Source organism: Xiphophorus couchianus, chromosome 5 (genome assembly GCF_001444195.1).
Source record: "Xiphophorus couchianus chromosome 5, X_couchianus-1.0, whole genome shotgun sequence".
In the NCBI taxonomy this organism is placed as follows: domain Eukaryota; kingdom Metazoa; phylum Chordata; class Actinopteri; order Cyprinodontiformes; family Poeciliidae; genus Xiphophorus; species Xiphophorus couchianus.
This window is the reverse complement of record NC_040232.1, coordinates 28,034,379-28,058,685: the sequence shown is the minus strand read 5'-3', so window position 1 is coordinate 28,058,685 and position 24,307 is coordinate 28,034,379. Positions and strand designations below refer to the sequence as shown.

At 38.8% G+C, this 24,307-nt stretch overlaps 1 protein-coding gene across 3 annotated transcripts; it reads right to left on the bottom strand.

Moving 5' to 3' along the window:
• Window positions 1-673: 673 nt before the first annotated feature.
• On the bottom strand, window positions 674-24,295 carry slc44a2 (solute carrier family 44 member 2 (CTL2 blood group)). Of its 3 annotated transcripts, none has more exons than XM_028017467.1 (22): window positions 24,115-24,295; window positions 14,848-14,896; window positions 14,664-14,737; window positions 13,686-13,770; window positions 12,840-12,924; window positions 12,632-12,751; window positions 12,462-12,522; window positions 12,239-12,365; window positions 11,287-11,370; window positions 10,923-11,035; window positions 10,707-10,838; window positions 10,537-10,636; window positions 9,264-9,356; window positions 9,083-9,167; window positions 8,686-8,948; window positions 8,384-8,478; window positions 6,465-6,568; window positions 6,308-6,381; window positions 6,132-6,202; window positions 5,943-6,031; window positions 4,758-4,842; window positions 674-1,539 (listed from the first exon to the last, which is right to left on the bottom strand). In XM_028017467.1, the coding sequence occupies exons 1-22, from the start codon at window positions 24,149-24,151 to the stop codon at window positions 1,430-1,432; spliced, it is 2,136 nt and encodes a 711-aa protein (XP_027873268.1). In that variant the 5' UTR covers window positions 24,152-24,295; the 3' UTR covers window positions 674-1,429. The 3 variants fall into 3 exon arrangements, with proteins under 3 accessions (XP_027873268.1, XP_027873266.1, XP_027873265.1); XM_028017465.1 differs by lacking the exons at window positions 674-1,539; window positions 24,115-24,295 and adding exons at window positions 2,659-4,555; window positions 18,397-18,557; XM_028017464.1 differs by lacking the exon at window positions 674-1,539 and adding an exon at window positions 2,661-4,555.
• Window positions 24,296-24,307: the final 12 nt, after the last annotated feature.

Below are 24,307 nucleotides of genomic sequence, written 5' to 3'. Positions count from 1 at the left end.
ATATGGAGTAAAAATAGTCTCAAAATATCTGTGCATGTGTAAAAATATCTGTGCATGTGTAATACTGGATTTGTAAACCTTAAAAATAAAATAAACCTTTTCCTACGCCTGCAAAAGTACGCACAAGTCAGCTGGTACACACACACAAAACTGCATTTATGCACAGATCCGGTTATTTTTTGTGTGTGTACCAGATGACTTGTGCACACTTTTTCAACATTTGTAGGCGTAGGAGAAGATTTATTTTATTTTTAAGGTTTACAAATCCAGTATTACACACGCACAAATATTTTTACACGCGCATAGATACTTTTACACACGCAAAGATACTTTTACACATGCACAGATATTTTGAGACTATTTTCACTCTGTAGGAATAAGACATTAGTTGTGTCTTCTAAAGCCCTTCCTGTATTCAGCCAAGTTTGAAGAATGGGTGTCCCTAGAGTCCAGGGCTGGTTGAAAATGGTTCTTTATACAACCAACTGTCTAATATGAAACAAAAAAGCTCTGGTAAAGTTGAAATGTTAAGATAAATAAGCTCTGATGACATAATGATAACAAATGTTCAAGTAGGTCCTCTTTTGTTTTTCCATTATAAAAAATATTGGAGCCAACACAAAATTAGCTGTTTAGCATCTCTTTGTAAATAATTTGTCTCCAAACAACTTCATGTTTTCAGGTTTCAGGAATTTTAATAGGTACTAATTGTGTACACTTTTACACCCAACAAAAAAAGCATAGTTTCACAATAAAATTTTTTTTCTGATGTATAAAAAAAACAAGCAAACAAAAAAATATAAGCTTGACAATCATTTATGAATAAACAATCTTGCAAATTTTACAGACTGGAGAGCTTTCTATTCCATTTCCAAAACTTACGATAAAAACACAAACATTCATCTTCAAAAGACAAGCAATGCAAAATCTTAAACTCAAAATTATCACAATAAAAATGTTACGTAGTCAGTGAGACATTAAAAACAGCAATACAAAAAAAAAATAGGTGTAGTATCAAGCGTAACACACTTGGGCTATTGATAACCTCTCAATGGCTTTTCTACCAATTTGGTGAGTTAATTTGAAACAGTGCAATTTATTTGGTTAAGCTTGTAAATCTCAAGTTTCCTCTATCTGACTTATAAAGGTTTCCATGCTATCTGAATGTCAGAATAAAATTAACGGAAAAGTTAGAATAAAACATATGACATTACTTATAAAACAAGGCCTTTCAGCATTCTGTTGCACTTAAATAAGCAAATGTAATTCCCAAACTCATGTACTTCAAGTTGCCTGTGTTGGCAATTTCTCATCAACAGTATGACGTTTTCAACATGTTAAAAGGAAAACAAGTCTCCACGTTTATGTACAGACATCAAATGAAATGGCACAGTAATTTATCTGCACATTCAGACACACACAAAGGGATTTAGTCAACAGATTTGGGTGCGTCATTGGACTTATTCATGACATCGAGGAGATTTTGTGACATGAAGTAGGGCCTCTCGGCTGATCCATCATTGCGTTCCATGTCTTCCACTGTGACAAACAGAAATAGAAGTTAAAAACGTTTTTCTGACACAGATTCTAATTTAACCTACAGTTTTGATTAGAAGTTAATGTATTCCTATTCATTTCAGGCTTACAATGTCATGTGTGAACCCTTGTTTTAACTCGGTGCATTTTCGCAATCTAAAAGTGGGGAAGACGACTTGCCGAGGATCCAGATGGGACAGAAAGGGCATTTATTGACTCTGACCAAAGCATTGTCATTGTAGTGTAAATCCTACACCCCTCAGTGTTGTTACTGACTATGTCCATCCCTTTATGAGCACCCATCTTCTGATGGCAACTTCCAGCTCGATAAAGCATCATGTCACAAAGCTTAAATCATCTCAAACTGGTTTCATGAACAGGGCAATGATATCCCTGTGCTCCAGGGGCTCCACAGTCACCATATACCAATCCAATATGGCAACTTTGGGGTGTGGTAGAACAGATCTGATCATGGATGTTTAGCTAACAAGTGATGAGGTCAATGCAGACCAAATTTCTTGAGGAATATTTCTGACATCTCATTGAATCTATGCAATGAACAAATGAAGGGAGTTTAGCAAGCAAAAGTGTAATCCACTACCAGTGAGGTATACCTAATGAAGAGCTGAAAGAAGATTTTTGAAAAGAGAATTGAGAGTGTAAGTTGGAATTTATTGTTTTTTTCCCCCAATTTACACAGGGTCTGAATATTATGTAGAAAGATACAAAACTATCCACGAGCCAATATTTGGTTAAATTTTCCATCTTGTCCGAACCTTTGGCTGAATATTTTGCAGAATGGATAGCAAAACACATTTAAATAGTTTGGTTTCATCTCACAGACATAACTTTTCAGAATATTCCATAAATTCTTAATCATTGCCCTTTTGGAAATTCCTTTTCAGAAGCTTATTGTCAGCACCCATCTGACACAAAACACAAAAGCCAGGCGATTTGTATTTGGGATGATTTGAGGTGAAGTTGAAGAATTAAGAAGTAGTCCAGCTTTTTCATTACACTCCTTTTGAGTAATGTTTGGCATTTGCATCTGACTGTCAGTGAACCCACCCTCAGGATGATGCTGCCACCATCCTACCTGATAGCTGGTAGTGTTTTTTTTTTAATTAAAGCCCAAACTATTGGGTTTTAAGGACAAGATTATTTTATAATCCTGCTTATATACCAGGATTATAGGGTAATCCTGGTACATAAACATCTGACAAAGTAAGCACGTAAAAGAAGTGGACATTTAGATTCAAATCATTTATTTAGTCACTCCATTTTCAAATGTTTCTTCAGGGATTTCAAAGACTTTTTCACAAATTACAATCACACAAAGTCCAGAATGTATACACCTTGTATTCTGTTGGAGGGAGTCACAAATCAAAAATGACAATTAAACAATTAAATGGACTTCTGTAAAATTGTCAATCATTTCATTTATAGACAAAGAAACTCACCTTTTTGTCTCAGATCCCAAAACTCACCTGTTTCCAACCATTAAACCCAAATCATCCTTCACATGTTTACCCATAACAGAACTACAATTATTAAATACGAGTATTTGCAATCAGGAATTACACCCAATACATATGGAATGTCATCAGTGATTTCAGTGGGGGGATAAAAATATCAGCTTACAGCTTTCACAGCATGACAGACAAGAAGAAGAAGTACAAAAGCTTTCAGACACCTAAGATGTTAGTTGCGAGCATTCAAAAGGCCATGTTAATATCATGCAGCACTTAATAGACAGAAAGATTCAGGGAAGGGACAGAGCAAGGCAAGAAGAGGGGTCTGTAAACAACTGGGAGGTTGGGTCGGGGTACGGAGAGTCTGAGAGGTCATGATTTTTGCATCATGGCCGGACAATCACAGCACTTAACGCCAGTCCAAAATACCAAGGCAAATAGGTGGCGATACAATATATGGAGTCCCATCATAGTGAGAGTCTCAACAAGACTGAAGCCAAAAGATACATAATAAACACGCACCAGTGCATATATACAAGTTTTCCTATCAAGAAACAAAAAAAGAAAAGGTCCAGTATTCATAGCGTATCAAATAATGTGAAAGGTTTTGGCATCAGCTGGTATTTCTGTAAACTGTGAAAGTGATTCACCGTTGATTGAGATGTTTGCTCAGACTGTAAACATGGTTCCGGTTCTGTGGCGCTTCCGGCAAATGGGATCGAGACGACAAACACTGACAGTAATCAGGCACGGGGTTCAGCACGCACTATGTGTTACAGACCTTCACGATAGAAAAACCAACACTGTTCTAAAACCAAAACAAAGGAATGTGTGTGAGTGTGTGTTTTCTTCAAGCTACAGAGATGCACTGGGCTTTCGACCTCCTTCGGCCTTCGCTCTGGCCGGCCTTCTCCAGGTGGAACATCAGCTCTCTCAGCAAAGCCGTACACTTTAGCTTGAATGCTGTACATTTAACAGGTCCATATCACACAGCTGAGGGACGTAACTTCTATTCTTTCTGCTTTATGAGGTCTAGCGAGCCTTCTTGCTTTGCTGCATCTACTCCTGTGGTGCAGGTGGAGGATTATCATCTTTGTGTTGCTCTTTTTCTTCCACTTTCTTCACTTCCTCAGCTTCCCCAGCTGCAGCTAACTGCTCCTCTGCCTTTTCCTCTGCTTTCACTTCCTGCTTTGATGCAGCTTCCTTCACAGCTGTCTCTTCTTTTTTCTCAGTGTCCTCCACCTGACTGACTTGTTCCTCCTCCGCTTTCTCCTTCTTCTCCTCCTCAGTACTGGACTCCAGAGGCTGCTTTTCCTCGTTTTCCTCCTTCAGCACAGTCTGCTGTTTCAGCTGGACCTCCCCGTCCTGCTGCTGGAGGGGCGTTTCCTCCTCCACTTTTACCTCGTCCGCTTGTTTGGCAGCGTCCGCCACCTCGACGCCGTCACACTCGTCCTCCACCTTCCTGGACTTGGAGAGGATCTCGTGCAGCTCCGGATTCATGAAGTAAGGTCTCTCGGACGAACCGTCGTTCCTTTCCAAGTCTTCGCCTTTTGGCGGTGTGTGGCATCGATTCAGAATGGGTTAATGGAAAACGGATGGGGAAAACGCAAAATGCAGAGGGAATGTATGAAAGTGAAATTAACAGGAGACAAAGAGGAGAGAAGTGAGAAACAGAGCAGCAAGAAGGCAAAACAAGCAGCTTATCAATAGGAGGAGAAGATATTTGGTTATCTTTGACAAATGACTCACAGAAACACAGGAAGAGTGTGTCCACACACATGGCGTACACGCTGAAGAAGCCGTGGGCAATCAGATAGGCTCCCACTACTACTGTCTGCAAAGAGAAAAGCAGAAAGTAAAAATATATATATATCTGAAAACTCATGATTATGTCTGTCTTAAACAAAGCACTCTACACATATTGACCCTCTGATAAACATATGTAAAGACATCTTAAAATAATTAATCTTTTATATCAATAGTCTAATTTGAAATGGGAAGTTTTAAGAAAGCTCCATGCAGTCTGCCTAGGATCTAAAATTGTTTTTTTTTTCTCCAATCCATCAGATCCATCAAGATGAAGAACTTATTTTTCTGCATGTACTTTGTTTTTTTTTAGTTTTGTTAAAATAAGATAAATGTTAGTCCTGTAAGGTATAAATGCGGACATTTAATCCTCATTTAATCTCTATGTTTTCTAGTATACAAAAAAAACAAACATCTGAATTGGAATTGGTAGATCAGACCTCACATAACACTGTCACAGCCAGAAACATCCTGATCGCTGCATCTCTCACACAGAGAAAAGGTTTAATAAATCTCAAGCTGTATTTTAAAGAATCTCTGTGCAGTGCATTGGTGTAAGGTTTAATAAGTCTAAGGAATTTATATTTTGACCTAGAGACAATAAAATGGTGCCCAAATTTCCTTAAAGCAATGAAACAACTTATTTGAAGCACCAAACCAGAAGCTGCAGCTCAGATAACAACATTAGCAACCCAACAGCACACAACCCTGAGGTGGTCACTGCATATCGACAGGACATGTAGATAAGGAATAGGAAAACCTCAGGGTTGTGCTGCCCCAAGCAGTGAGCCACACTGACGCTCTGAAAAAATGGCAAGCTTCAGTGGGGGATAAAATGCATTAAGAAATGATTGTTTTTAACATAATCATTGCTACTACAATTATTCCTCTGCTGTCAGTACATACAGCAAATATGTAAAGTATAAATAAGGTAAAAATATTTTTAGTCAAATTTATTCTTTAGGACGTGCAAGGAGTAAGTACTCTGTTGATGTAAGAAAACAACAACTTTTTGAATCACAAGATAAATGAGTAAATAAATTGAAGTTTTCTCAAATGTATTAAATATGCTACTTTATTACAATGCTAACAATTTATTGTTAAGCTTTTTTCCACAACTGTTCTTACCAGTATTGGCACCCAGTAGTAGTTGAGAGATGGAGCCGCCTCCTCTACGGCTTTTATTCTTCCAGAGAAGAAGAAGAAAGAGAAAATCCCTGCGCAGAGACAAAAAGCAAAAATAGTTTATTTGAACTGTGGGAAAAACACACGGATGTCTCCAGAGTGTTTTCGTCTATTAATAAAGACCTCCCTTACCCACAATGCCAACAATAAGGAGCTTCCCAAGAAACAGCAGGAAGTCAGTCACTTTATCTAAAACCGCCACCCTGCGTTAGAGAGCACACAGTGTTGAGTTTAACAGCGTTGTCATGTTGCTGCAATACTGGGGAAGAAATTATTGTAATATGAAGGTTAGTGAATGAAAAACAAACCTGACAATGTTTCTCATGAGAAGGAAGAAAGCATTTCGAGCTGAAGCGCAGAAATTTTTTCCATAGATTGCAATCTAGAGGGAAAACAAAATAACGAGAAGTGAACTTCTTGGAAAGAAGAGCCATCGGTCAGAAGTATCCAGTTGCAGCAGCTCACCATGATGTAGGCGTTCCGGTTCAGGAATTTGATACATTTCTCCAGACACCAGAAGCAGCACCTCATGCAGGTCAGCAGAAATTTAGCAAACTTATTCTGAGCACCTGGAGGACAGGAGGGGAAATGGTGCAACACTTTAGGATGAACAAGTATGTTTATGTGTGTAAACTTTCTGTTTATTCTTCACCGCATTGAGATGAGAGAGGAAGTACAGTAACTGATGTGCATAATCATAGCTCTATGAACAATGACACACAGATATGTTGGTCCGAGACTGACTAGACCTGCTAGCAAAACAAAACGCACAGTAAAAGCAGATATTGCCATAAGTATTAATAACCCTAAATTCACAGTTTGTCATGTTACAATGACAGCCATCAATGCATTTTATTTAGATAGACCAACACAAATTATTCACAAATTAGTGAATAATTGCGAAGTGGAAACTAGAGAACAGATGGCGTCCTGAAGACCGAGGAAAACACCAGTCAGTTCAGGGACAGAAATAAAATATATATATATATATATATATATATATATATATATATATATATATATTAAAAAAAAAATTCCCTTCTCACCCACCGCGGGTGGTTCTTATCCTCTGAGCTCGGGTCCTCTACCAGAGGCCTGGGAGCTTGAGGGTTCTGCGCAGTATCTTGGCTGTGCCAATGACTGCACATTTTTGGACTGAGATGTCTGATGTTGTTCCTGGGATCTGTTGTAGCCATTGGTCCAGTTTGGGGGTGACTGCTCCGAGGGCCCCGATGACCACAGGCACCACTGTGGTCTTCACCTTCCAGGCCCTCTCCAGTTCCTCCCTGAGGCCCTGGTATTTCTCTAGTTTCTCGTGCTCCTTTTTCCTGATGTTGCAGTCGCTTGGTATTGCTACATCTACCACAACGGCTTTCCTCTGTGGTTTATCCACTACGACAATGTCTGGTTGGTTCGCCATTACCATTTTGTCTGTCTGGATCTGGAAGTCCCACAGGATCTTAGCTCTGGCGTTCTCCATCACCTTTGGGGGTGTTTCCCACTTTGATCTCGGGGTTTCCAGTCCATATTCTGCACAGATGTTTCTGTACACTATGCCTGCAACTTGGTTATGTCGTTCCATGTACGCTTTCCCTGCCAGTATCTTGCACCCTGCTGTTATGTGCTGGACTGTCTCAGGGGCCTCCTTGCACAACCTACACCTTGGGTCTTGTCTGGTGTGGTAGATCTGGGCCTCTATTGCTCTGGTGTTTAGGGCCTGTTCCTGGGCGGCCAGGATGAGGGCCTCTGTGCTGTCCTTGAGTCCTGCTTTTTCCAGCCATATATATATATATATATATATATATAAAGATTATAAGATTTCCATCTTTGAATCTCTCACAGAGTCTGCCTTCTAAAATTAAAAGGAGTATGGCATAACTGAACATCTGCTAAGACAAGGCGTTTACATAAACAAGATAAGAAGAGCATTAAACAAAGAAGCAGCCCAGAGGTCCATGCTGCAGAGCTCCACAGCTCAGGTGGGAGAATGTGTTGATGGGACAATTATTATTCATACACTCCACAAATCTAACCTTTACAGAAAAGTGAAAATGAAGTTGAAGTCAAGATGTCCTGTAAAGGTTAGACTCAACCCACAAAGGGACACGATAAACATGCGGAAGAAGTCGCTCTGGTCAAACCAAGATGTAACTTCTTGACCTACATTCGAAACGCAACATGTGGAGAGAAAAAAAGCCGACAGCAAACATTACCTGAACACGCCACAGAAACATAATGCTTAAGTAGACACGTGGAAGCTGGTCAGAGTCGGTGGAAGGTTTTAGGTTATTAGAACTTGTGTTATTATGGTAACCAGGGTCACTTGTGACTAGCAAATCTCCATCGCCACTATTAAACGAGATTTAATGACGCGTTTTTCCAACCTTTCAACTTGTGATCCAGATACTCCAGGAGGACCCTGATGACCTGGACCAAAGACAGGATCAGGGAGCCAAAAGCCAGGGAGCCTGTGTGGTATCTACACAGGAGGAGACCACAGACGAGAATTAGTCACAATTTTCCATGTCACATGGTCTGAGGCACCACCTGCAGACCTCACCATATGCCCCATTTGGGACAGATTCAGCTGCTTTTATTTAAAAGTAAATGAATAAATAAATAATGCCACATTTGTTTTAGAATGTTTTCAGTTATGATAATTAAAGTAAACATGGTTTCCAACAACCTAAGAGCCCGTCCCAGAGAGGAGAAGATGGGATAAGCAGGGATATCATCTGGCTTCTTGAAGGCCCAGTAATAGGAAGCGAAAGCTCCCGACAGCGTCACCTGGCCCAGCGCCGTCACAAAGTTTGCACACCAGAAGAAGAGGAAGACGTTGTAGAACTGAAGCAGGATGAGGTATCTGTGGTACAGCGTCTCACCACCGTAAAAAGCAAACAGGCATTCTGCGTCTGGGCACTGGGCTGAAACATTGGAGGTGTTAAATGTCTGCGGGAAAAAGGAGAAGAGGTGGATCAATGCAGAGATTGTCTTTCTAACTAAAAGGCAACCTGTTTACAGCATCAGTACAGTTCCAGGATTTGAAAAATGAGCCTGACTGAAAAGAGACATTTTGGGATCACCTTGGGATCGCAGGTGTCCATCGAGAACGGGCAATCGGATTTGTTGTACACTTTGTAGATCTGCTCATTCGACGTAGACAGAAATCTGATTGGAGGCGTCAAGGTGACAAAGTGTCATCATTGAAAACATCATGTGACAAAATGAGGGATTGAGCTTCTTGGAAGGCTGATGAAAGGATACACTGCAGTGACGGCCCAGTAAGCGATCACCACAGCCAGGAGGGCGAAGGTCAGCAGCGGGTAGAACATCGCCGACATAATATGGCCCACAGCTCTGACAAAAGAAACGCTTGTTATTCTGCAACATGCCATTACTATGATATCTGAAATTTCTATAATTGCTACATAGAAATTGCTATAAAAACATTTTGACTTAATAAAAGAACTTGTAAATTAAGCAATAATTTCATTTACAACATTTCTATAATTATGCTGCTTAGACATAACTCCAGCTTAGACAGCAGAAGGATTTAATGACCACTTTTTCTCACACTGATCTGTTCTCCTGCTAATTTTTATTTTAATTATATTATTACAGTATTGTTTTCATAGAAGGTATTCACAACTTATTGATTCTTTGTTTTGCTGTGTCTTACTCCTAGATGTATTACTGACAAAGTTGCTGCTGCAATTAACTTTATACATTCCCTCAATTTTATTTTTGTCTTTTCCACAGAAAGTTCTCCTGGCTCAGTTGCTCTGTGTTCAGGTGTGTCTTGCTCCTGGACAGTGTCAGTGACAGAGCTGTTGCTCTTATTAGCTGCGGTACTTTCTCTCCAGTGGAAAGTACTCCTGGCTCAGTCATTCAGTGCTTTACCATGTTTCTTTTCTTAATTCTGCTATTAGCTGCGTTTTTCTTTACCATGGGAAATAAACCTATTCTAGCGCAGTTCTATATTTTCAACCCTCAACCGCGATTATGCCTATTAGTTGCTCTATCTGAGCTAGGTTTTGCTGTAGTACTTGTATAGCGCTTCATACTACATTCAGTTATCATTATATGCTTGTTCAGGTGGAGGTATTGCTGCAAAGTCAACAGCTCCATGCAATCACATGAGCTTATATAGTTAGATAGCTTATACAGATAAATAATCAAAGACAGATTATTACATTAAATAATCAACTGACTTTGATTGTATTATAATGTGGATTGAAATTGGACTTTATGTCAACAGATCTGAATCTTTGTGTTTGCTCTGACATGAATTGGATTGATTCATTATTTGTTTCCATATAATTGGATATGAAATGTGTCAGTTTTCCTTTTAAGGCGATTAAAGATTAAACTTGTAGACAATCAATGGCACATAAATATATTGAATTGAATTAAAACTCTAAATGTAACTTTCATAACGCATAATCTAGCTGCACTGTTTCTTTAATCGAGTCAAAACGATGATGCAACACATGTGACACATCTGTGTGAAAATGCACCACATCTGAGATGTACAGACCTGCTGGCCTCTTTGATGAGAGCGATGGCGATCAGGATTCTTTTCCTGAGGAAGATGAGCAGCAGGATGATGATGAACTCGACAATCGCCAGGATGATCACTGCGCAGCAGATTAAAATGATGAATAATCAGTTAATTGAAAGAGATAAATCACGGTGAAAATGTCTTACTGAAGGCCAGCCATGTCTGTTGGATCTGCAGGTAGACAGAGAAGTCTGTCTGCAGGCCCAGGTCACGGATGGTGACGTCTGCGCCCGGTTCTCCCTTCAGGGCGGCGTACTCCATGTAGCAGTGGAAAATCCCTAAAAACAATCAAGCTTGTCAGTTATATCAATCGTCTTTAAAGACAACCTTTAATTTTAGCATTTAATGCTAGCAGGATTTACCGTATCCAATGACAAGAATGACCAAAATAATTATGACCCAGACCATGACGGCGGCCAAGAATCGCAGTAGGACGATGAAAATCAAGCTGATAACCATGGCGATCACCAGACCGCTGCAGAGCGAGAACAGATTAATGAGTTACGTTATTAACTGGAATATCATCAACCAATCAGAAGTCAGTGTGATTGGTTGATGCTTTTCAGAAACCACACAAAGATTTTTTCTACACCAATCTGAACCAAAGCAATCTGTCCGTCTCGGTTCAGTATGAACTGAATCACTTGAGAAAATTGAAAGCTTGTTCAGTGCTTTAGCATATAACACTTAACCTTTTATTTGAACAGTACAGGTAAGTAAACTCACAGTAGTATCCAGTGCCAGGACTGAGTGTAATCTTCAAAGATTCTCATGGCCACCTGACGAGCTTCCAAAACAATATTTGACTTCCTTTCAAGAGAAAACATCAGATGAATGGATCATTACAGGTTAAACAGTAAATAGTCTAGATGGGGTCATTCAACTTAGCAAGAAAATGAATGAAGTTATTAAAGTAAACTCCCTTATCAAGCAAATAAATTATATTAATAGCATGTGTGCTTAGTTTCATATTTTTCATTTTATTTCAAATCACTTAAGAGCAATATTTCTGAGTTTAATGTCTGAACAAAAAACAATGATGGAGAAAAATGTTCAGCAAATTTAAAAATGTTTTGATTTCTGCAGTGCAGTGTTGTCTGAACATTTTGCTACAGCTGCCAAAAATGCCCAACTGAAAGTGTTTGGGGCCCAGATACATTTTTTTCCATTTATTAAAATTGCAAAACTATTTATTTTTTTTAAATCTTCACCTGCTAAAAGAATAAACAAAGAACACAGTTTAGTAATGAAACAAGTAAAGTTGTTTGATTTCTGTAGAAAAGTGATCTGTAAATCACAGTAGGTTGGTAAACATAAAAAGATTCTCAAAGGTTTTCATGGTTGGATGGATACTTTAATTATCCTGTAAGAGCAAATAAAATGTTTCCCAAAATAAACTTTCCTTGCATAGCTATTAGGACCCAACACAAATGATGATCCGACCGGAACATGGTGCGCTAAATAATGAAATAGAATTTTATGAAGCTTTGAGGCAGATAAATTTTCTTCAACGACTTTTAATAATTGAGGTACTCGAATCATTCGAGGAATTGCTACAGCACCTAATGGCTATACACATTTCATAAACTGCTATACTGATATAAATGTTAAAACAAAAACTAAAACACGTGCTTTATAACATTATGTTGTGTCTCCATATAAATGGAGGTAGACTTACTTTGATGCCTCCAGCAGGTCTGTGGCGTTGACTCTGTTGTTATTGTCATCAAAAAATGAGGTTTCGTTGCCTACAACCACCACCCCGCCACTCAGCTTTCCCAGGGCAGGCAGGCAGCGCCGTGTGACTGTGGAGGCAGGCCCATAATCACTTTTTGAAACTCTTGGCAGCAGAAACTAATTAACAGAGACACCATCATAAGAAGTGAAAGCTTGTCACTTACAAGCTTTGCTGGGCAACAGCATGGCAGGACACAGGGCATCCCTCAGGATCTCAGGAGGACTCTGAATCATGCAACGAGAGTTTTAGTTAAAGATCCCCTCATATAGCACACATAGCTCTTTACATCCGACCCCATTTTAAGGTGAATAATCTCAGTATTTGAAAATGTACCAGTGCGGTGAAGTCAGTTCCCTCCTTGCAGTATCTCGAGTAGTATTCACGGTCTTCGTTGCTGCCTAGCTTAGCCTTCACCAAATTCAAGTGCCTGTCAGGACACTTTTCCACACATATCTGGGAACAGAAAACAGCAGGCAGGCATGAACCACTGATCGGTGCTGTAAAGAAGCTGCAGCAACCAGATGTAGCCACACTTCCTGACCTGAGGGGTGGGACACTGGAGCTCCAGGAGCACCAGGGGGCTGGCACATTTCAGGATGTTGAAGTAAAACAGAAAAGGTTTCTTCCTGTAACGTGACAATGACACAGATCACAGATCTGAATATTTTTATTGACAGACCCAAACAGAGCACTTTATAATCATGAAGTGGAAAGGAAAATGTAATACAACTCTGGTAGAAAGCAAGAGACCACTGCAGTGAGTCCCATTGAAAACCTCATTGTTATTCCACCAAATATTGATTTCTGAACTCTTCCTGAGTTAAAACATTAGTATTGTTGTTTCTAAATGAATATGAACTTGTTTTCTTTGCATTATTTGAGGTCTGAAAGCAATGCATCTTTTTCGTTATATAGACCATTTGTCATTTTCTGCAACTAAATACTAAATTTTTTGCTCAGAATTTCAGAGACATGTTGACAGTAGTTCATAGAATAAAAGAACAATGTTCATTTTACTCATATACCTATAAAAAGTAAAATCAGAGAAACTGATCATTTTAAATGGTCTCTTAATTTTTTTTCCAGAGCTGTATATCTAAAAAGTGTGGCATGTATTTGAGTTCACCCTAGTTCAGTCTGAAACCCCTAAATGAAAATCTGTGAAACTATGAAAATTAAACTATAAATAATTTTCCTTCCCACGCACAGTTGTTCTGCACTATGTGTTAGTCTACAAAGTAATATCTCTGTAAAAACACTCTGAAATATTTTTGTTGTATCGTGAGTAAATGTCGAAAAGTTCAAGAAGTACAAATGCTTTTGCAAAACTTTATTGGTGGAAGTTACACAAGATCATGAGCAACCTTTAATATTTCAGGTGACTTACTCCAGTGCGGTCCCGGCCTGCCCACAGAACTGCCCTCTGCTGTCTGTGGGATAAATCACTTTCCTGGGGTCACCCTGAGACCAGGCTGCAGAGAGATGAAAAACTTCAGTTTGGAGGTTTTACATAAACTTAGCAGGTTTTAGAATAAAGTAGCAGATACAAAAATAAATGAATAAGATATTATATCAAGAACCAGATAAAATGCAGAAGCAATGTGTGGTGTAAGCAACAGTTCAGCTCTGGTAATCAAATGCATTGATTAACTGATCATCAGCAACCACCTAGATAAAAGAAGGAATTTTAACAGTGTGATTATCAGGAAAAAACATACAAACGCATCTCAGGAAAGCAGAAGTTGCAGATGTTTGCTGAAAACAAAAAAAAAAGGCAAACATGCAGCCATCTGTCTAAAACAGTCCAAGCTGTGTCCCTTGACACATTGCAGCATAGCAAGGACTGTTTTACTGAGGTGGAAGCTAAAAACAACAGAGCTGGCCAGAAGTGACTCATAGTGTGTGCGTATATATATATATATATATATATATATATATATATATATATATATATATGTATATTTATATATATATATGTATGCCAAACACATCCAACTGAAAACGTAAATGGGTTTTATTTGCCCAAATGTCCTCAGATGGAACAGTATTCATTTTGGTTTGATTTGGTATGAACAAAATAAATAAAGTTGTAAAAGGTCTTATCAAAACAATTAATTCAAATAACTTTTCTAAAAAAATGTTTGAAAAGTTGTCAAAAATGCAAATAATCAAGGCTCTGCACTGAGTTTCTTTTCCTAAACAATGTTCTTTTTAGTAGTTTTCCTTATACAAGGGAATAGGGCTGCATAATTTTCCATATGTAAATTTAAGTTTGTAAAAATCAAAATCAAATTAATCTTTGTCAAGATATTTATGGGTTTTGAACAGAATCAAAACAGGACTAGTGATATGGGACGATTCTTACCGAGGATACCAACAGCGAAGTAACCAAACAGGAAGAGGATGAAGAGCAAACAGCAGAGGATGTCCGTGCAACCCCTGGAAAAAAGCATTAGACTCATCATGTTGCTTTTTTGGTCTTACAATAAATTTTAAAAAAAGAGAACACACACACAAACACACAAAATGAGTGAAACAGATGCTTTCACCTGTTCTGGATCGGCCCTTTGAAATTGGGATCAAACTTTCTGGACTCCCCTGAAACAAAGACAGAGAGAAATCTTTCTTAGCTCTAAATGTATCCTTACTCTGATGAGATGGCAACACATGTACAAGAGTAGGCAGAACTAAAACCTATTGCAAGTTCAGGGATCCCTCTTGTCTTACCACATAACCATTCATACACTTTACAATGAGTAAGACTCCACATCAAAGCTAAGCACAACTCTGGGCTAGAGGTAAACTTCCTCAATAGGTCCTTGATCGAGCTAAATTTTACAACTCAAATTAGTCACAAAATTTAAAAGAATGCCTTTTATAAAGCAATTGTGTGTAATATGGCATGGCAGAATAAGGTTGTTTTTTTTTTTAGCAATATCAATAAATCATCACAATATGTATTTTTAAAGAAGTGCTATAGTTTTACTTAAATCTGCATTGCTGATATTGTTAAAATGATGTAGTGGTTAGTTAGTTTAGGCCTACCGTCATAATAATTGCTGTTTACAACATCCTCAAAGAACTTGGGTTTACTTTTTAAAATAAGGGCACAGTGTTTATGAGTTTGAAAGCCTCACTTTGACTTCTCAAACATTTGGACATTTCTGAGTGGTCAAGCAGTTCAGTTTTTGTCTCTTTTGACCCTAAATATTTTTCTCCAGAAGACCTATTAACCTGTCCATGTGGGCAGCTGCAAATATCAGCTGAGCCTGAAGGTTCTGATTTTAAAGCTGGCAGTTCTTTCTTGGTTTGCATCTCCTCAGTCCGTGGTGATGTATAACTTGCTTCACTGTGAACAGCAACACCAGTTTAAGATCAGGTTTGGAAAAGATAAAGCACGTTTACATAGAGCTTCTGGACTGGTCCCAGTTTCAAACCTGCCGACTGTTTATGAGCTATACCCATCAGGTCTGTTTTACAGCAGGTAGGCTATGCAGGAAAATATCCAACTTGCTGAGAGGCTTTTAATCAAATATTACTGCAGATGAACATTTAAGTCAATACATGTAATTTTGCACTTGAAATAAAGAATATGTTCCTTTTGGACAGAAAAAAATAAACAATTTTATCTTCTCATATATTTAGATAACTGTATTTTTCAGTCATTTTTAATTTTGACTGCATTACAAACCATAAAGTCAATGTAAAACATCTACACCGTGTTCCAAATTATTATGCAAGTGATATTTTTTTCAGATACACAGCGGTATTCCTTGCAGCATGAGATGACTCCACCACCTCCTTGCTGACGTCACAGCTGTGTTGGGACGTGGTGGCCATTCACCACCAATCCACTACTGCGTCCATCTGGACCATCCAGGGTTGCGCAGCAGTCATCAGTGAACAAGTCTGTTTGAAATTTAATCTTCATGTACGGCTGGGCCCACTGTGACCGTTTCTGCTTGTGGTCACTGGTTAGGGGTGGCCAAATAGGAAGGCAATGAACCGCAAGCCTCTGGATCCTCCACCTTGAGGTTCCAGAGGCTCCAGCAGCTTCAAATAACTGTTTGCTGCTTTGTAAGGACATTTTAACAGCTGCTCTCTTAATCTGATGAATTTGTCTAACAGAAACCTTCCTCATTTTGCCTTTATCTGTACAAACCCATCTTTGTTCTGAATCAGCCACAAATCTCTTCACAGTACAATAATGTTTCAGTTTTCGTTAAATATCTAATGTTTTCATACCTTGTCATACGGCACTACACTATCTGATGATTTTCGTCAACAGAGAGATCCTTTCTCTTTCCCATATTACTTGAAACCTGTGGCCTGCTTAATAATGTGGAACATCCTTAAGTAGATTTCCTTTAATTGAGCTCACTAGATAAACTAATCAGCCAGCTCTCTGAAATTAATTCTAGTGGTTCAAAGAGCCCTGACACACAATACCATCTATAAATTTAATAGCACAACAAAAAATCTCATCTTTATGATACTTAAATCCAATTTGCATAATAATTTGGAACACAGTGTAAAGAACACACTGGGAGGTCAGTATACAACACACACAGTTTCTTTGAAATGGACTGACAAGTACAGGAAGTATGAGGTACATAGCTTTATAAATAAAGACTCCTTACACAGCTGGTGTTGTTTCATGTTCCAGATCATCATTTAAAGTCAGATGTTTACAGCCATAGTGGTTTAACACACACAAGTAAGCTAACCACAACATACATATTGAAGACGGAGGTACTTTTGCATAACTCTCCTTTCCGCATTCCACTGCACTTCCTGTCTCATTATAGCTGTTAACAACAAGTAAATTAAGAAAAATATAAGGTTATATGGAAAAAAATGCTAAAAGGTTGTTTTTTTCATAATGTGGTCATACATTGCTAGCAGTTTCATTAGTAATACAATCTGAACTGAAAACATGAATAATTTTTATATTTCAAACAAAACGTGAAACTAAGCAGTACATAATAAGGATCAGTACATCACTAAGTCAGTCAGTAAGCTAAATAACAACAGGCCAAGACCAAGCAAGGCGACTCCCATCACCCTCAGAGTCTGCTGCATCCACACATTGAAAGCTCCCACTCCCCACCCAGAAACCAACCACAGCCAAGCAGAGGGTGCAGGTGCCAAACAGAGCACCAACCACTCCAAAATCCCCACAAAGCCAAAGAACACACCCTACTAGAAGAGGCAACAGGCACACGCCAACAACACTGGTACTGGCTGAACCAAATCTGTGCCACCCAGCAGACTGTGGCAAATCAAACCCCAAAGGAAACCAGAAATTGACCTTGGCCAGTAAAATGATTGATCAGTGCATTTTTTAAAAATAAATTCAGCCTTTTGCTACAGAAATATTTTTTACTAGTTCACATTGTTGCATGTAACATATTCTCAGTCAATGTGCATACAGGACATGATTAGTTGATAAGAGTCAGGCCAAGCATTGACAAGGACTCCTGCAGAATAAAAGGATTTTTCTGCCTGACTGTCATTCCTCACAATCCACAAAATGGCTCCCCAGTGACGGCAGAGGGCTCCCTGTGGGCATCGCCAGACTCCATGGAAACCCTTCAGACGAGGCAGAAGAAGGAAACTTCAGCCGGGCCCACACTGACCACAAATACGCCACAGTAAGACAAACGAGTCAAAAGACTTTCAAGAATCACATGTTTGAATACTTGGTAACAGGAAAACCAGCTCGATGGAGAAATTCCGTTGCAAGCAAGATTTAGTGGAGTTCCTCTGAAATGTTACACATTGTGTCTCACACACTTTATGATAGCAAAGCTACATTAAGCTCATGTTAAGGTGTGGAAAATGAGCAATAAGAGGCAAGAGACAAGGTATCAGCCATGACGGCCTTGCAGCCAAAACAGTGCTTACACGCCGCACATACACAGGATACCCGAACATTTCCTGCCAAAATGTTGCAGACACAGCTGAAATATCGGACTACTCAAAAGCAAAATGTGACTACAGAACAAAAATCCATCAAAACTGCTTGAAACAAAAAGCCACAGTTCAAACAGAACCTCCAGAATGCTGTTGAATTGAATCCAAAGGGGAAACAGTACCTGTTTTTTCATACATGGTCATTTTGTTGCGGTTTCCCTCCCAGTTTGTCGTACAGAGAGTTTTATCGATCCTCCACAGCAAGCTGGTGTTCAGCAGCTGCTTCTTGTCGTCTCCTTCCTTTTAGAGCTCCTAGGCCTCCGACCTTTTTACTTCCTTCTTTCACTGTTTTGAAGCTCTTACTGTTTTTTTTTGTTTTTTTTACCGCTTCCCTTAAGCATGTCACTCTGACGTTATAAAGGAAATTTGCAGCAGCAGCAGCTTTTCTGAATGGTGCCGTTTTGAGGTTATCTAACATAAACTTTGTGGAACTTTGTATGAAAGACAGTATGTTTCTTACTTTCATTTAACTGAATCAACATTTTGGGATGTTAACATAACAGGGGAGTTACTCCTCACGCAAACACCCTCTCTTTCCAAAACACGTGGCCTAAATGACTTCTGAGCTTTGCTGAAGCACAGCAGTGCTTCAGTTCTAGATAAACAGCTTCATTTGTCAGAGTCTCTCCAGCTTACTGTTGTAAGTTTAAATGGCATCATTCAGGTTCTCACAGTGTTTAGATAGCAGCCAATAGGCTACAAAAAAAAATTATCTCTGCATTACTGAAGCACTAATTCTGGTTCTAAACCATTATTGTTACACAGAGAACAGTACAACTGAGAAAAGGCCGTCCTACGTAGTCAGTGGAGCACATGACATGTGACTGACAAACAATACACTAACTATTGATTTAATCTGCTCCATGGCTTGACACAGTCAAAACGGCACATGTCATCTTGTGTATTTCTGCTGAGAAAACTCTGCTAGCTCCCAGTTAGAAGTCTTATTTGGAAATTATTTCCAAAAGAAAATACATATTTTATTTTCCCTGAATGCAATAGCGATTTTTAAAAAATAAAAGATTATATCATGTTGGAATCTGAATCAAGGTTTCCAATTGGTAACCTCAGTAATTTCAGTTAAACTAATATAACCACAATCAAATTTTGCAACATCATCCGTTCACAATATTTTGCAAATATCTGCACAAAGAATTTAGTCTCAAACAGTAATAAAATATCTTTTAGATCACAAAAAGCAGAGTGTGTAATTATGCATAGCTCTTGCCAGATGTCAATAGAAATGTATTGTTATTCAACCAAGAGGTCTGTAAGGAAATGAGAAAGATCTTTCTCAAAAGATAATAAAACAAAGCAGCAGAGTGTCAGCTTTGATACATATCATATGAATGATTTGTTTTCATTTATTTTTTGATAAAAAAATCAACATGGTGAATATTAATTACACTCTTTTCAATAATCAATAGAAATTATTATTATTTTTTTGTATTACAGCAGTCATACCCCTCTTATGCTTGCTGACCAGCTTTTTGAATAGTTCCACTAGGAGAAATCTATTTTTGGTGATGATCCCCACGTCTTCCAGGTTGAAAGCAATCCTTGCCATCACCCTAATCTTTAGTCAGGATTCTGGCTGGGTTCTTCCATAATATTATTACTACATCCAGTCAAAAGAAACATGTGGGTAAAATGAAAAGGTTGCGTTAAACCTAACCCTGCCACGGGTTTGAATACATATGGGCTTATCTTCATGTAGACGCCTACAGTGTCTTCAAAGCACTTGAAAGATTTGCCGTTATTTATGTTCTTTGAGTTCCAACAACACATTGTCTACTGTGGATCACTACTGCTTCCTGGAAACCAACTTTTATTGGGACATGAGGTGTACTCTAACACTGCCGAGAATAAGCCCTAGCAGAGACTGCAGCAACTCCAGAAGCACAATCAGTCACAATAACTGCTGCTCATCTCCCTCACAGCCATTATTCAGTCTGTCCTGTGTTCATACAACATCGTGTGGTTTGGCTCAGCCACAAAACGGGGCAGGGCCAGACTCCAATGATGGTTACATATCTGGGGTCAAGAAAAGGGAAGCTAAAATATCTGCAGACCCCCCACATTCTGGACACAAACTGTTTAAGCTTTTACCTTCCGGTAAAAACCAGCTGCTCCAGAAACGGTTTCTATCCTTAGACTGTCAATCTGATGAACACTTACCAATTAGAGTGCCCAAAGTAATTCAGCCTTATCTTCCTCTTTTGGTAAAAAAATAAAAATAAATAATTATATATATATACACAAAGAAAAAAAAATATATATATATATATATACACAAAGAAAAAGAATATAAAACTTTAAAGTGGAACTGAAGTAAAGTTCCTTCTTTGTGTGCCCAAACCTGGCAAATAAAATTGACTCTTATTATTAACATTATATCAGTAGAGTTAGAGGGGTTTTTTATCTTTATTTGACATCAATTTAGATAAAATTGATGCCAAGTTATATATTATATCCTATTTTTTTGATGAAGGCTATTGCACGCGAGAAGAATCTCATACTGGCCAATGCAAAGACATTACTAAATGCCATAAAATCAGTCATTTGGCAAGTTAAAAAAAAAAAAAATTTTTTTACTGCTTTTATTATTGCTACTTTTTCCATATTGAAGGACAAAATGAATTTGAAAGACTGAGGTCTCAGAGCTGGAGGACAACTCAGCTCTTTTATACAGAAAAACAGATCTCTGATTGTGCTGGAAACCACGCGAACAGATTTTCATCTCGCTGCTCTGCCAAGTCTTTACAAGCTCAGATGTGTTTGCAAATTTGTTGAAATAAACATGGCAGTAGTTTACTGATGTGCTTTGGCGCATCCAAATGCTGTGGATTTATTTATTTATTGTTCTGGAAGCAGCCTATTATCTTCAGGCACAGCATTACTCATCCAGCAGCTCTGTATGGGATTAAAGCCGGTCCTAAACGATCCAGCCTTTAGTGTGGTCAGTATTAGGAATCTTTAAATTATTTATAAGGGGTGTGAATGTTAGGGCAGGAGTAATTGTGTGGTGTGTGTGTGCGTGTGTGTTACCGGGTGTGATGATGTCATGGCTGATGTGCTCCACTAATGGGCTCTGAGGGGTTATCAGATGATGCTTTTCCTGTCTGCCTTAATGGATTCTGGCTACTGTGTGAGTTCCTTGGAGGGAGAAGATGCATTTGTCTCCTGATGAGCTTATTCCTTACAGTTTATCTCTCTTTTTAAAGAATAAGAATAAAGACTTATTTATTAACTATAATTAGAGGAGAAGACAGACTCACAGCTGCTGTGTGTAAGTGTTTTAAACACATGGGATTACCTTAAAAACTCTATTTCCAGACACTATTCAGGACGTTGGCCTACATACTTTTTAAAGGAAATAAATTAATGGTTCTTTACAGACAGAACTGAAAGAAAAAAAAACTGGCCCAGATATACAATGACAAACTGATTTAATCAAATCCAGCAGCCTAGTTTGTTTGAGTTGTTCTAAAACATCTATAGGATCAGCACTAAAACATTCAGCAATAACACTGAGTAATCTCTATAAGAAGAAATGATGCAGTGTGTGTGGGGGGGTACGTGCGTGGGTGTGGGTGTGTGTGTGTGTGTCAATAAAGAGGAGTTTGCAGGCCTAATATTGACTGGAAGTCTCCTGACTCGTGTCTGCTGTGTGGATCGAGCAGACAAGGCTGAACATAGTCCAGGAATTGCAGGCTGCAGCCTGCCTTCAAGCAAGCGTACCAACTCAGAAACGAAGGATTATGCTGCAGCTCACCACATTGTTAGACTACATTGTTAAAAGAATGCTAGAAATTACTTTTCAGTGCGCAAACTGCAATACAAAAACATTTTCCAGTCTTATCCTTATCTAAGCATCTAAGGAATGACAAACAATGGGAGTTGGGAGCCAAGACTAATGTATCTTTTGAAACTGTGTACATGTGTTTCAGAAACACTGGGTACATAACAAGAGGACACTAGCTGGCTAATTAGTCAGGCTATCTGCTGGTGGAGCCTGAAGTCAGCTGCTTAACAGCCTCAGACCCCCGGTCAATTTCCCACTTCCCCAATTCGCCACCTACTTTAAGTCAACAGACCATGTCCTTTCTTTCCTCTATTTTATAACTGTAAACAAACCATTTCCTTCCCATCTACTTAAACCCTTCTGTTTGATTCAATTAGAGTTCATATTATTAAATCAAACTCTTGCAGTACTATTGTAGTTCTGATCCATGTAGCAGAATGTAAAAAAAAAATATTTGAGTAATAACTTCATAATTTTATAATTGTATCTGTTGCTGAAATCAAAACTGAAGAGCAAATAACTCAAAATAACCCCAAGCAGCTTCCTGATGGTAGATACATTTTACATGAGTCATACATTCACAATATACTGTAGATATAGATTATATAAAACTACTTTAAATCATCAGTTGTCAAAGAAGGGTCAACGTTCCCAAAGGGTGCATGAGTTGACGTATGTTCAATGTAAAATGTCCAACAGTAGCTTTAATTCCCACCTGAAAGGGTTGTGCATGAAATAACCAAAGCCACAATGGTACAAAAATGGTGATAACACCCAAATGCTACTTGAAGCTTGGCAAATGAAGATTTTATAAACCATAACAGACTGTCGATGCTTTCTATATCAAAAAATATTTCCAAAGAGACACATTTTTCTTTCTTGTAACTGAGGGATCAGCGTAATTCCTAAAGCCAGCCGAAGGGCAGTGTGTAGCAAAAAGAAGAGGAAGCAAAACAATTTTTTTTTATCCAAACCCCTGGTCTTTTCATTTTGAAACACGTAGCAGACCCAATGGACAACTGGTTCATCATTAACGTTTTCAGAAAGCCCTGTTGTGGCTAAAATCCCCAAGATGCGGTTAATTTATACCAAAACAAAATACATCTCATCAGCTCCTGAAACATTCACAATGCATTGTGGAATTTAGCAGTAAGGCAGCACTGGTGAACTACTCCCAGTGAAACGCCAGCTTGGGGATTGTGGCTTTCTATGACTATCATCTCATGTTGCAACTCTTAACTTGGGGTTATTGCAGCAAGGCTAAGGTTAGTTATTAAAACTTCATGACTCAACAGCCTGTATGAGCAACAACCCAGCTCAGACACAAGAGGACCAGGGTTCATGTGGGCTGAAACTTTGGAGAATCAGTAAGAAATCAGTAGTGAGTCACACGCTTGTCTGATGTAGAGGGAAGAATTCTCGCATTATGCGCATCTAAGGAGAATCCATTGTTGTGTTTTAAAACACATCTGTCAAATCCATGTGTTTCTCTGTTTGTGGGAGGCTGTGTGCAGCTGAGAATGAAACGACCATATGCTGATCTATAATACACACAAATACACACACACGCACCAAATGGTTTCCAAGCTCTGGGGAAAACAGTAACCAAATAATAAATCACACATTTAGATGCTGGTTTCTTTCAAAGTTATTTAAACCAAGCCTTCTTTTTCAGTGGTTTTAAAAGCCAAATAGAATAATTTACAAAAAAAAGGTAGACTTGTACCGTTATCCGGTTGTAAAAAAAAAAAACCGAGGCTACGTAAAATCAAACTATCTTGTTACAACATAAAATGGTCATTTTCTCCACGATAAATAAAAGTAACTGATTTTCGAGAAATCCCAGTGACAAACGCCCAGTCTACAGCTGATGAGGACGTCTCCAGATCAGCGTACCACCCTGGAGGTCCACACCCATTCATGCATTGCAGTCATTGTTTCCGTTTCTTCGCCCCGGTTTGGAGAGAAGAGGTGGGGAAACAATCAAAGATCGAGGAGAAAGCTGTGACAGATCTAGCTATTTTTTTTTTCTTACCGTATTTAGAGTCTGGGTTTTTCTCATCCGGCTCCATTCTCACGCTCGGTTCTTCTCCTCGCTGATGATCAAGCCTCAGACAGCACAGTTACCATGGAAATGTCCAGGCGGAGAAAAACATCAAGAAGTGACCGACTGTTAGCTGCTACAGCGCTCAGAGAGAGAGAGAGAGAGAGAGAGACCATCCCAAAAT